This window comes from Coloeus monedula (genome assembly GCF_965178545.1).
Source record: "Coloeus monedula genome assembly, chromosome: 9".
In the NCBI taxonomy this organism is placed as follows: Eukaryota; Metazoa; Chordata; class Aves; order Passeriformes; family Corvidae; genus Coloeus; species Coloeus monedula.
In genome coordinates, this window is record NC_138789.1 from 13717169 (window position 1) to 13729990 (window position 12822).

The 12822-nt window shown below is 37.3% G+C and overlaps 1 protein-coding gene across 1 annotated transcript in view; it reads left to right on the forward strand.

Annotated features, from left to right (window-relative positions):
- The window catches only part of DPYD (dihydropyrimidine dehydrogenase), a 348807-nt gene that overhangs the window by 9601 nt on the left and 326384 nt on the right, over nt 1-12822 (forward strand). Inside the window, exon 2 of the mRNA XM_082286925.1 lies at nt 11582-11692. Within this exon, the coding sequence (XP_082143051.1) occupies nt 11582-11692 (111 nt within the window). The remainder of the gene's footprint in view (nt 1-11581; nt 11693-12822) is intronic.

Consider the following 12822-nt stretch of genomic DNA (forward strand, 5'->3'; position numbering starts at 1 on the left):
TGCAAATTCATGCTCACACTTGTGTGTGGTTGTGTTTGTATGCTACAGGAACACAAGATGGGAGATTAGAGGTGGTTCCCAGACTTATTCTGCTTCCATTTTAAAACTGTGTTTGATATTGCCCTTTTTTCAGTTCCAATTGAAAATGCAAAATTTGGAAGATTTTAGTAAGCACGAACATAGCTTTTCAAAACAGATGGAAGTGAGAAAGTGACAAAAGAGTTGGGAGGGGGAAAAAAAAAAAAGCAAAGAAGATAACCACAACAGAAGCTGTTCTAGAACGCTGGTGATGAAATGTAGAAAGAAAATGAATACAGAACAGAAAAAAATGAAAATATTATCTCTTCTCAAAGTATCTATAGTCTGAGTAAAGTTCAGTAGTCAGCAGTAACCAATACTCTGCTGAAGGGCCAGAACTCTTTCATTAGGATAGGGTATGATAAGAAATAGTTTCTGGAAGACTGTAGAGTAAGAACTGCTTCTTAAGTAAAGCAGAATAGCTTGCATGCTGCTAAGTCTTGGTACCGGGTGAGGGGATAAGATGAATTGATTTAGGAACCCTTAGAAGTATTTAGCACAAAAGCAAAGGTAGATAATTTTTAACTCCCAGTATAATGTTCTTCATGCACTTAATCAATGCGCCCTTAGTGAAAAATATGTAAGAAGTCTTGAGAGTTGGGCTAAAACTCTTTTAGTGCTGGAGCAGCGTTCTTGTCATGCTTGCTCTGAGATTTGCTTTTATAATCTTAGCTGAACAGCAAATCAGTTCAACATCTCATCCAGGTTTGCCTTCCATCCTGTGCAGGGCAAGGCAGAACATGGGGATGGAAGTCTTGTTCCAGGGGTGATTCCAGTAATGATTAGACTATTTTACAAAAGTGTCTGTTGTAATTATTTGTGACTCTTAGCCAGTTTTTCCCTGTTTCAAATGGAAGCAGGGAACTCATGTATTTAAGAAGAGGTAAGTGTTGAAACTTAGGTAGAGTTCCAGGCTGAGAACCATCATCTTGGAGGCAGCCAGTTGGTGTGTAAGTCCAGGAGGGTGAGAGAGAACAGCGGTTGTGGTTGTGTCTCCAGTCTGGTGTTTTATCACACTCAGCTAAGGTGTCCTGCTGTTAATCCTCTCCTCAGGTGCTGTAAGAAGCAGCTTAGTTTGGTTTGCAACTTCCACTCCTGGAGTTAGACTTGCCCTACTTACAAAGCTTCCCTGTGAATGTAGGCCCTGAGTCAGGACAAGGGAGCAAACAATAGCTAAAAGAAGAGGTGACCTAAAGTCAAGTGGAAAGAGCTCAACATGACTTGGCAACACGACTCAACCATATCCTGGGCTGCATCTAAAGAAGTGTAGCCAGGAGGTCGAAGGAGGTGATTCTTCCACTCTACTTTGCCCTTGTGAGACCCCCACCTAGTGTACTGCATCCAGCTCTGGGGTCCGCAACATAAAAAAGATGTGGACTTTTTTGAGTGAGTCTAGAGGAGAGACAGAAAAATGATCAGAGGGCTGGAATACCTCTCCTCTGAAGACAGGCTGACAGAGTTGGGGTTGTTTGGAAGAGAAGGCTCAGGAGAGACTTTAGAGCAGCTTTCTGGTACCTAAAGAGGGCCTACAAGAAAGCTGGAGAGGGACTTTTTTTTTGTTTGTTTGTTTTTTGCGAGGAGATGTAGTGATAGGACAAGGGGAATTGGCTTTAAACAGAAAGAGAGTGGGTCTACATGAGATGTTTGGAAGAAATTCTATACTGTGAGGGTGGTGAGGCACTGGAACAGGTTGCCCAGAGAAGTTGTGAATGCCTCATCTCTGCAGTGTTCAAGTCCGGGTTGGATGGGGTTTGAGTAACCTGGTCTAATGGAAGGTGTCCCTACCCATGGCAGGGGGGCTGGAACTGGATGAGCTTCAAGGTCCCTTCCGACCCAAACCATTCTATGATTCTATGAGGTAAAGACTAAATCCACATTTCTGAAGCTGGCAGGCACAGAAGTACAGGAAGGTGGCACTTACAGAGAATTACCGGGGTACCTTTCCTTTGTATAGTTTCTAAAAGATGTTACTTCTGTTATAACTTTTCCTGTTACTCTGCAGTATGTGCTTCTGCTTGTAACAAACAGCAAAGGGATACTGGTCTGAGACAATTGGTTTTTAATACTTCCATCCTAATTGAATGATAGCTTTGTGGTCTTGTATTCTAGGAAAGAGAACTTTGACCTCTCAGCAAGATGGGAATTTTATTTTTTCAAAAGTCCATTACTTTGATTTTGATGCAGCTTGAAATCCACAGCCTTAGAATCATTTCAGTATGTTTATAGGAGAAATACTTCACTGTAATTTTAGAAAACCTTACAAAGGATAAAAGGAATAGTTCTTCCCTGCTCAGAGGTCTCACAGCAGAGATGCAGTTTTGCTTAATAAGGAAAAGAATTGAAAACTAATGCTACTACATGCAACACCCTTTATAAAGTATTTAAAAGTAAGTTTTCTCTATAAGCGTGGGACAAAGTATAATAGATCAGAATCCAAATGTTTGCTGGCACGTTTCTAGATTGGGCAGCCTTACCTCATTATTTTATTTTTTTAAGAGTATCGCCTCTGCCTCTGTCCCACACATTCATCAGTATTTAATGTCAATGAGATTTGAAAATCAAAACTGTAAGAGTGAAGAACTCAAGGAATTTTTATATTTCCTGTTACTGATATATGTTCCACTCTCATCTATAACACGTGAGTCCCTGTATACTCACAGAATATCACGTTTCCTTGCTTAAAGGTGTCAACGTCACTTTGTGCTTCAGCAAAAGTGAACAATGACATTTTAAAACAAAATGGAGAAATTGTCAACAGTTTCCTCTTGCCTTGCTTGCATCAGCTATTGAATTTTGTTGTTTGAAAATTAGCTGGGGGTTTGGTTTTTTTCAATTACCAGACATTTAATAATATTTTAAAATATGACTTCACATATCAAACCCTCACTATTTATCGGATGCAATTACAAATCCTTCACATTTCCATTTTATTTCTACATGCTCATTCTTTTTTTCCTTTTTGATGAGGATGCTCTGGTGTATACACAAAGTTAGTGGAAAGTCAATAGTCCCATTGTCAATTTTGCATTTTACCATTGTATTAAACAGTTGCTACTGAAATTTTTGTAGAAGTTTGCACACTAGTTGCAAAAAGGTAGGTTTACTTGTTACTTCATGTTGCAACAGATTTAGAAAGTCAGTACTGATAGATAGTTGGCATGTTCTTGGAACAAATACAAATGTTCACATTTGTTTCAAGCACTGAATGTACTCGATTTTTTGGATGTATATTGTTACTCTCATACTTCCATTTCAAGTTCATTTATTGGACTTTGAAAATCACCTTTTAACAAAGTTTTCAGAACACTGCTTTGCTCAGCTAAAATTAGTTCCGCTGTTTTGCCAATGATTAAACTTAAGCAGTATTAACTTTGCTAATTTCTCTCCTATGATCAAAAGTTAGCAGAGCATTCACTTGTCATTAACAGATGTGTCTCTAATGCAAGTTTGGGTTTTGGTTAAGCAAACACTCAAAACTGAGGGTCCAATTTGGAGTTTCAGTTACGGAGATACAATGGCCTTTTTTGGTTCTGACAAACCTTATTTTCAAAGGCAACTGAACTTGCTTTGTCTTGTGATCTGTTGGTCTTGTAGAAAAATAGAAGTGAGATGTAATTGTATGTGTATAATAATGATCCTTTTTGCTATATAAAATATAGAAAAATAATAAATGACTCTCCATTTGGGTGAGCAGTTACAAATAATATTTGTATTCCTCATGTAACAGAGCAATTTAATGTGCAAGCATTTTAGACATAGATCAGTTTTATAGAGGAAACCAAAAAGTTCTGATATACCTGTGATGCAAACCTAATATTTTTCTGAAGCTTTAAGTTTTGGTTTGTAAAGGAGGAAGATGTTTTTCTTACAAAGATGAAAAAAGGTGACTTTTGGGGTAGTGGGTATCACAGACTGGAAACCATGTATGTGTTGACTTCTAAAGTAACAGCAGTCATGAAGCTAAGAATCAAGGCTGTGACATGAGTTGCTCTGGTTTTTTTTGCACTTCACCAATTGGTTGGATGATTAAAGACTGTCCAGTTAGGGAGAAAAATTACTAAAATGTTAACTGTATGTGTAGAATGAGATAGCTGCACAAAATTTTAAAACCTACTTTTAAAGGCTGTAAATTAAGAAATGTGTTATCCAACCAAATGAATATATATATATAGTTAATTCAACTCTGAGTACATCAGCCAGAGCTGTGCTCAGCTATGTCTTCTCTGAATTTCCTGTGCAAAGGCTAATATTTTTGGATGTGGTGTATTGTTTATAGTGTGAAAGCATGATCTTATCACAGAGTGGGGTGTCCCTGGAGAAGCCTCAGAACTGATCCTGTGGTATGGTGCAGTTTGAGACTGCTTTAGGCTGTATGGTTTTGATGTATATATGCTTGTGTTAAATGCATGAATAATTCACTGATACTGGTACTAGTTGGATATTTAAGTAAAGCCTGGAGGGTGAGTATTCGCTTTAGTTTTCCCTGTGAGGGTCAAGGCACTTCTGCAGAGATTAGTTGTGTCAAGGAGGTAGCATGCAGAGTTTCCATGAGCGTAATTTACCACCCAGAGCTCTTCCCATAGAGGAGAGTGGTTGGTATCTATGGGAAACAAGTAACACTTTTTGGGTTTCATTTTAATAAACCTTTTAGAATTTACAGTAATACCTAGCACAAATGCATTGCTGAGTTAGAGAAATCAAGCTCTAAATCTGACAGTTAAGGTAACAGCAATATTATGTAAACCATGCTTAGGGTTGTATAATTTTGCTACTTTGTTAATGTGTAATGCATTAACTTAGTTTATGTAACGGGAAGTGCATGAGGTATAACACACTTTTGTTAACATAGACATATTCATAACTAAGACTTTCCCGACTTTTGTGGGAGTGATTTAGAAAACTGCTCATTTTGTTAAGACATAGTATTTACATATTGCAGGAAAATCTGAGGACCAAGAAATTCTGTAGTGGTAAAATTGAAAATCTCATTCCTTAAGTATCTAGTAATGGATCGAGGACACACCTCTAGGATACTGGTACACTGTGAGGGTGTCACAGGATAAATTGTCTTACTCTCTCTAGGGGCTTACTCTACTAGGGGCTATGCAAGGAGTGCAAGAAACCAGAAAGGTCTTTGTTCTGCTATCAGCAGTTTGTCTTAGGGGGGAATTTAAAGCTATGTGGAAATGTAAAAATGAAGATACAGCACTTAAGTGCTATGCTAAAGGCAGTGACCTGGCAGCACACAGGTAGCATATGCTTATCACTAGATCGTCCACTGGCCTTAGTTCTTGCTCCTTTTTGAAACCATGAGCTTGTGTGGCTTGAAGAAGAAATTTGTCTTGTGATTAAAAGCTGGGACTTTTCCAGCTGGGTTTGAGCTCTCCCTGCCCATATGGATACCAGGATTCAGGGTCAGGCCTCAGTCCTTGAGCAGGTTGGCTTCTCCATCCCTGTCTCACAGAAGGCTGCAGTGCTGCTGCTCTTCTGGCACTGGTTCATAGGCTGGTTGTCTCTTCAAAGTATTGGAACCCCATCTTCCAACTTGCTGGACCTTGAGGACTGGTTTGTAGCTAATAATAGTATAAAGGGCTCAGGCAGGAGCAGAGGGTCACCTGGAGAATTTATTGTTACTGGAAGAGATGGGAGGGTTGCACCTTGTCACACTGTGATGCATTGGAATAAACTATGTTCACAGTCTGCTTGTGACTTTGCTCGTGTGCAGCCATTTGTCTCAGTAACAGAAAGCATATCTGGTAATATACAAAAATAATTCCTTGGGGGTTTCCCTTGGATTTTCCAAAGGCTGACCACATTCTTCCCTTGGTGTTTCCACTCATTTCACATTTCATCAAACTTTCTCTGGCTTTTGTTGCTTCACAATTAAACCAGGCCTGAACTACTGTGAAAGTATGGTCTTTTCACCTTTTTGAAATTTTTGCATGAATTCATGAATTCCTAAGAGACATTATCATCCAAGTTACATAAATTGTTTGTAAAGGTTCTCATCAGTTCTGATCTTCAGTAACAAAATACATATTTGACACAACTGTCAATTTATGGGATAGTCTGTCATAAATAAGCATGTGGGAGAGATCCACAACATTGTCCTATATTCTTTCAATAATGGAAAATAACACAGAGCTAGCTTCAGGAAGACATGACACCATAGATACTTTTTGAAATCTCGTGTTTATCTTCTAGTGTCACAAACTCTCCTATGACTAGAACTTTCTGATTGGGCAATGAAACTTTCATGTATAATGGGGACTTTACATGGCATGTAAAGTCCTGCATCTGACTGTCAGTACCTCATGCAGCTTTCCAAGAAGTAGAGTATATGTGAGAAGCAAAATGTGAATTAGGCAATTCAAATTAGATATTAATAGGAGTTCACACCTTGGTCATCTTCTTCACTGATGTGATTTTTCAACACAGTTCCTTATTGTGGGGTCATCTAATCTCATGAAAACAAATACTTTTGAATTCTTTAGCCTTTGACTGAATAGCAATTATAAAATTAGTTTCATATTCAGATATACTAGAAAATATTAGTGGAAAAGCCCCAGGTATTTGTTTCTGTCAGTGAATTAACACTTGCATAGCTTTGAAATTAATTGTTTAATATGTTCATTATTCTTAGAAAAAATAAATATGTTCTCATTATGTTCACTTGGTGAACGTATGTATCTTGCAATACATTTAATGTTACTTGCTGTGAGGGAGATTACAACTCCTTTTAAGGAAATTGGGTAGATTAATGGAATGGGGTGGGTTAAATTGCTCTCTGCATGCATTCCCTAGCATGCCTGGCCTACTCCAGAATTTTAATTGATATATATAAGAGTTTTTAGCTGAGGAGGCTCTGTGAAGCAACTGGATTAAATCAGGATATAGCCTGTGTATTGCAGAGGCTGGGCTAGGGAAATGAGCTGTATGCTAAAACAAAGACTGACACGTGGGACCTTGTTTTATGCCCACAATCGCAGTCTGCAACAGTGAACTGTTGCATTTTCCACAGCTTCACTGTGACAGTGTGCACACTGATCTGTGGTGAACTTCAGCAGGTGTTTTGGGGCGGTTCATAGGAAGCTTCTCCAACAAGCTACAGGAAGTGGACAGAATCCATGAAACAAGCAAATACTTACTTTGTCTTTTCAAGAAGTTTGTACAGTTTTGATATCGCAACCTGTGGCAGAGCCTGAAGATAGATTTTCTGATCCTTATTCTGGCTTCGAATGAGCAGTAACAAATATGAGGATTACTAAGGACTAAATACTCCTGGTGCAACTCATTGGTTTCAGTAAGAGGCTCTCCAGAAGAAGAGTAATCTTTAACTATTGAATTTTTCCAAATTTATTGTTTTGAATGAGAGGTAAAGTCCACGTAAGCAGGACACCTTGATAAGGTTGTTACTTTTGGGGAGAAAAAAGAAAAGCCAAAGATTTCACAACATAGTGCTTTAAAGAAAAGCTTTCAAAATTTGAATTAATGTCACATAATTTACAAAGATGCTGCTAGACTCATTGGACTTTTTGATGACTGTCTTGAAGTTACTGCAGTCTCACCTATGAATTAAATTGTACGTTTTTCTTAATAACATCCCCTCTCTGCCTGCTCCTCTGTCCCCAGTGGCTTTGGCGCATTCTCAATGAGCATAGTGCTTCCATAACTTTTATATTTTATTTTGCTGAACATGCATTTAATTAAGAATCAGATTTAATTGAAATAGCTTCTTCTGATTTCAGGAGAAGAGTGGCTTTATGAGATGAGAATAGAAAGTGACACTTTTAATGAAATTAAAAATGAAATTAAATGTCTTTAGAAATTTATGTTGCATCATTGCAGAGCATGTGCCAAACCTGTGTTGATTTACCTGAAAGTGCTGTATCAGAGACAGGACTCCCAACCGGAGAGTGTATCCCATCCTGGATGACTGCTTTGAAATCACTTACTTGGAGTAATATTAAATCAAATTCCTGATAAATTACTCACTGTGATATAACATGCTGTTTTAAAACTTTTACAGCCTTTTTATTAATAGATGATAGTGAAAATTAGAGCTAGTATTTTTTCTGTAGATTTCTTAATCGTGCCATTTAAAGTAGAAGCTAAGCAATAAACATCTAGTGAATAGCTTATGGTAAGTTTAATCTCAGAAGCTATGTTGCTGTTGGCACAGATCAACATAACCATCTATCACTAAATTCTCAAAATTTAAAAACTGTAGCTACGACTTATACATGCTAGTCATTCTCAATGTACATTACATATGAGTAGTTTATTGCATTTTAGGATTCTTGCAACCTAAATCAATATCTATTAGACATAACAAATATGTTCCTTTCTAGAAGAGGATGTATTCAGAAATTGAACCATTCTTCTGTATTTTGTAGCTTATAATAATTGTTGTCTTTTAAAAGACCTGAAAGAAGTCATTGTCATGGGTTATTATTAAAGGAATTCCTTAAGGTAATTATATTTGAGGGAGTCATCTGCAAAATATATTTGAGTTGTGTTCCACAGAGATGGGCTACTTGGCTTTTCTCCCAAAGTGAAGTCTTCAAATTAATCTGTGGAAATACTGAAAGAAGGTGTAATACATTGGTGGTGCCCATAATCATCAGTGCTGTGCAAAGCTGCAAGTTTAACTTGACTGTGCATGTTGTGCTTCTGTGTCACATGTCACAAACTCAGCATGGGCTCAGTCCACTTCTACGTCCTTACTCACAGCCCCATCTCTTTCTTCATCAACAGAGTACCACAATAGACTTCCACTGAAGTACAGCATCCTTATATTCTGATTTGCAGCCATTAATGATATTGGAGTTATATCTACTATTAATGAAATAAATGGGGCCATTTCTGTAAAACTGTAAAGATATAATTCATAGGTTCTGCATTACTATACAAATAGGATCTTAATGTGAAATCCAAAGTTCATAGTACTTTGAAAAGACATGTGTTATGTACCTGTATCCTCTGCTGGGGAATTTAAGTCTTGCCCTTTCAATATCTGGAGAAATCAAGCAACAGCTCATATGACAAGAATGAGAACTCATGTAGCAGAATAAGCATATGATTCAGACAAGCAAGATTGCAGGTGCCCAAATAATTCTCCTCACCAATGAACTTTCCCCTTGCTCAGATGACCAGTGTGTTTGAGAGATTGGAGGTCTCAGGTTTCCTTTCTTTCATGTCCAAGTTGTTTATTTTTGTTTAGTTGTGTGCATTCATTGTTATTTGCAATACTAACTCTAGAACTTCCTTATTAATTTTGCACTTAGTGGCTGACCCATCTGAATTTTTAGTTAAATTTACTAAATGACTGACTAGCCATAAGCTATGAAAAGCCAACCAGGGAACTGAAATGAATAGGAAGAAAACACCCTCACTAATTTAATTTCTGACAGTTCAACTGACCCAAGAACATTTGCATTATTTTCCCACTTAAGCAGTTAACTTCTGAGTTGTTCTGAAACACCAGGGACCTCTAGCTAGAGCAACAACTTTGGTCAGTAATCCAAGATTTGGGCAGGTAGTATATTATTTAGGTAGTGGAAATACAAGCAGTTTTTATATTGTATATGTGGTTTAGTATTTTCTGTGCCAATTTTATTTCAGATTTAATTCTGGGACATGCTGTGCTACGTAGTCCTTTTGGGTTTTTGCAACTGTTGCACTTGGAGCCATGCTCCTGCTCCAGAATTCCAACAGGAGCAAACATATGGGGATTCTTCCGTCCTTGGCTTGCCCCACCATTTGTTCCATGTTTTAAACCAACTGGTGCTGTACCCAGTGGAGTACATCTGTTACAGTTTATTGCTAGAAATTTGCAATTCATTTCAGTTTGCTAAAATAATTATAATATTCATGGCCAAGCATTAAGCAATTACAAAAGAGAGTAGACAAAATTTTGCTAAAGTTTGTATGTGATTCAGAACCTACTGCCCAGCTTGGGTCATTTGGGTACTCAACAGTCAGATAATGCTCTGACAGTTGAGTTTGATCATCCTGAGAAATTCAAGTATCTGCTGAGATATCCCTTATGTGGATGTCCCTGCTCTGTTTTAATTAAGGGCAAAATAAATTGGCATAAACCACCACTGAATGCATTTGGTTGCCACATCTTGCTTGAGGTACTCATCTGGGGAACACCCTGAACTGGAGCAGAGTCTTTGCTGCTGGAATTGCAGAGGCACATCCAATAACACCCTGTAACTCTTTCTGAAAATCAGCAGCATGTAGGCTGCTAAATAGTCTATACAGTTTTGAATGTTGTAGCCCACTTTTCATCTCTTTGTGCTTCAGGCAATCTGGAAGTTACAGTGTCAGACTATGTTGTTGTTTGCAGGTAGAATTTTCAAAGGGGTGAGGTTTCTGGTTTTCTGGGGAAAATCGGATTACCAATCAGTTCAGAGTAAAGCATTAAATAGTTGAATAGAAAGTGACTCCTTCACATTTAAAATAAGAAGTCCCCATAATCAGTGCAATAAAATCTTAATACAAGAGATGACTATGTCATCATTATCACCCTCCGAAGCAGATTTTTAAAATTAGGAAGAATCACAATATAATATTCATAACTCCATCACACTCCTCATGTTTCTGTAAGTCAGTCTCGCACATCTTTGACATATAGTAATAGAATAAACACACACTACTCACCACAGTGGAGACGTGTAATGCTAAAGCCAAGGTTTTTTATAGGTAGCCTTGCAAACCAGTTCCAGAAGTTACAACCAGCAATGTGCCTGTGTTTGTTCTCCATCACAGACCTGAGTCTGGGTCTGTCTCTTGAATGCCTTTCACACTCATCCCTTGAAATAAACGAGGTCACTTTTGCTATAGAAATCTGTCACTTGTCTAATTTGAAAAAGAGTTTTGGTTCCAAAAATCAGATTTAATTTGTTAAGTTACACTAGGATAGTGAAAGACATTGCAAACTTCATTCTGCCTGTGTTGTCGGACCACCACTATGACTTAAAAGTATAGCTATATTCTTGAGATTTGTTTGTGTCCTTGCAAATAAAAGATAAAGGAGTTAACTTATCAGCTCACTAGGCTTAGAAGGAGATTATTATGCCGAGGAAGTTGGGGTTCATACTGAAGTGATGAAACATTCAGAAGTAACCCAGATATTTAAAAATATTTTTGCTTGTTATGTTCTACAAGTGTTACTTGGTGTGATATAATGAAGCAGAATTATGTGTTTCTATATGCTGTACATAAAAAATATCTGGGAATGGAAACCATTATTAAAGCTGCTAAATATAATTCTGTTTTCTAGTAATCCTATAAAGGTCTTTAAATATTCATTATCTAAGTGGTGTGGACAATACAAATCAAAAGCAATTTGTATGAAGTTGGGCTGTAATGTTGAGTAATTGCATTTAGTTTTACATAGCACTGTAAATAAGTGTGTAAAGTGTGATCTAAGAGCCTTTGAACCTTTATGGAAATTTTAATCTATATTTTAATATCTTTTGTTCTCTTTCTACAGAACATTCTGGCTTTAAATCCCCGAAAACAAACACATGCAACTCTTCACTCAACTGCAGCAAAGAAACAAGTCAAGAAGCAATGGAAAAGGAATTCTGACAAAAACTGTTCAGTAAGTGCACATTTATCATTGCATCTGGAACATGTTTATCATCGCATCTGGAACAATCATTGAGGCTGAAATCACAGCTGTGTGAGAAATCAATGGGAGTTTCTTGTGTTATTTAGTAGCCACATTTGGCTTCTAGTTTGTTCCTGTAGATACAAAGTTACTTTGTGATGAGCTGTTTATTTTTCAGAACCAATTGCATTCCATACTTTTTTAATTTTTGGTGATTTTAGTAAGTGTTTGATGCAACTTTTGTGCCTTTTGTTATGGAGTCTGATCTGTCTCTCGTATCACATCCTGAGCCATGCAGAGCCCTTTGATTTCCCTGGGCAGCCTCTTCTGCTGCTCCCTCCTTTTCTTTCTGTATTCCAAGAGTGACACTGGGCAGAGCAGCACTTCACTATCCTTTCTGAGACTTTTAAAGCTAATTTTATTTTGCTACAGAAATAGGGGAGCCTATTGTATGTACCTATTTTATATATAAATAAATATATAATGCTTAGATTAAAACATGACTCGGGATTTTAAATATTGTGTGTTGTATTTTTCAAGAAATAGTTGATGTTAGGATAATTTTTTTTTTTTCTGTAAACTGTATATACTCTTCAGTATTTCTGCCATTAGATATCATCATTTTCTCTCTAGGTATTTGAATTCCTAGTCTCAGTGTGATATTTGACTAATCCTATCAGATGCTTTTTGTCTCTTTGATCTCTCATCTGATTAGAAGGTTTGTAGTGTTTTTACTGTCTTCCTTCAGGTTGTCTTACATAATCCTCTAAATTCAGAAATCTTTTAGGTAGAGTACTATTTCCCATATGGGTATAATGATATTGATGTCTTTTCATAGTGTTGTCAAAACACCTTCTCCCACTACACAGGAAAATTCAGATAGGAAGTTGATTTTGTTTGTAACTAAAAATATGTCATGCAAAACCCAACAAAACACAAACCCAACCAAAAATGCCACAAAGTTCCTCAGTTTCTTAAAATCATGAAATCCAGTATGAGCAACAAATACTTGCTGGGAGGACCAACCCAGGATATCCTTAGCATTTCAGCAACGCTCTTAGTACAGTTTCCTATTTTATAGTATTGATTGTAAGAATCTCTTTCTTGCTAGAGCTAATATT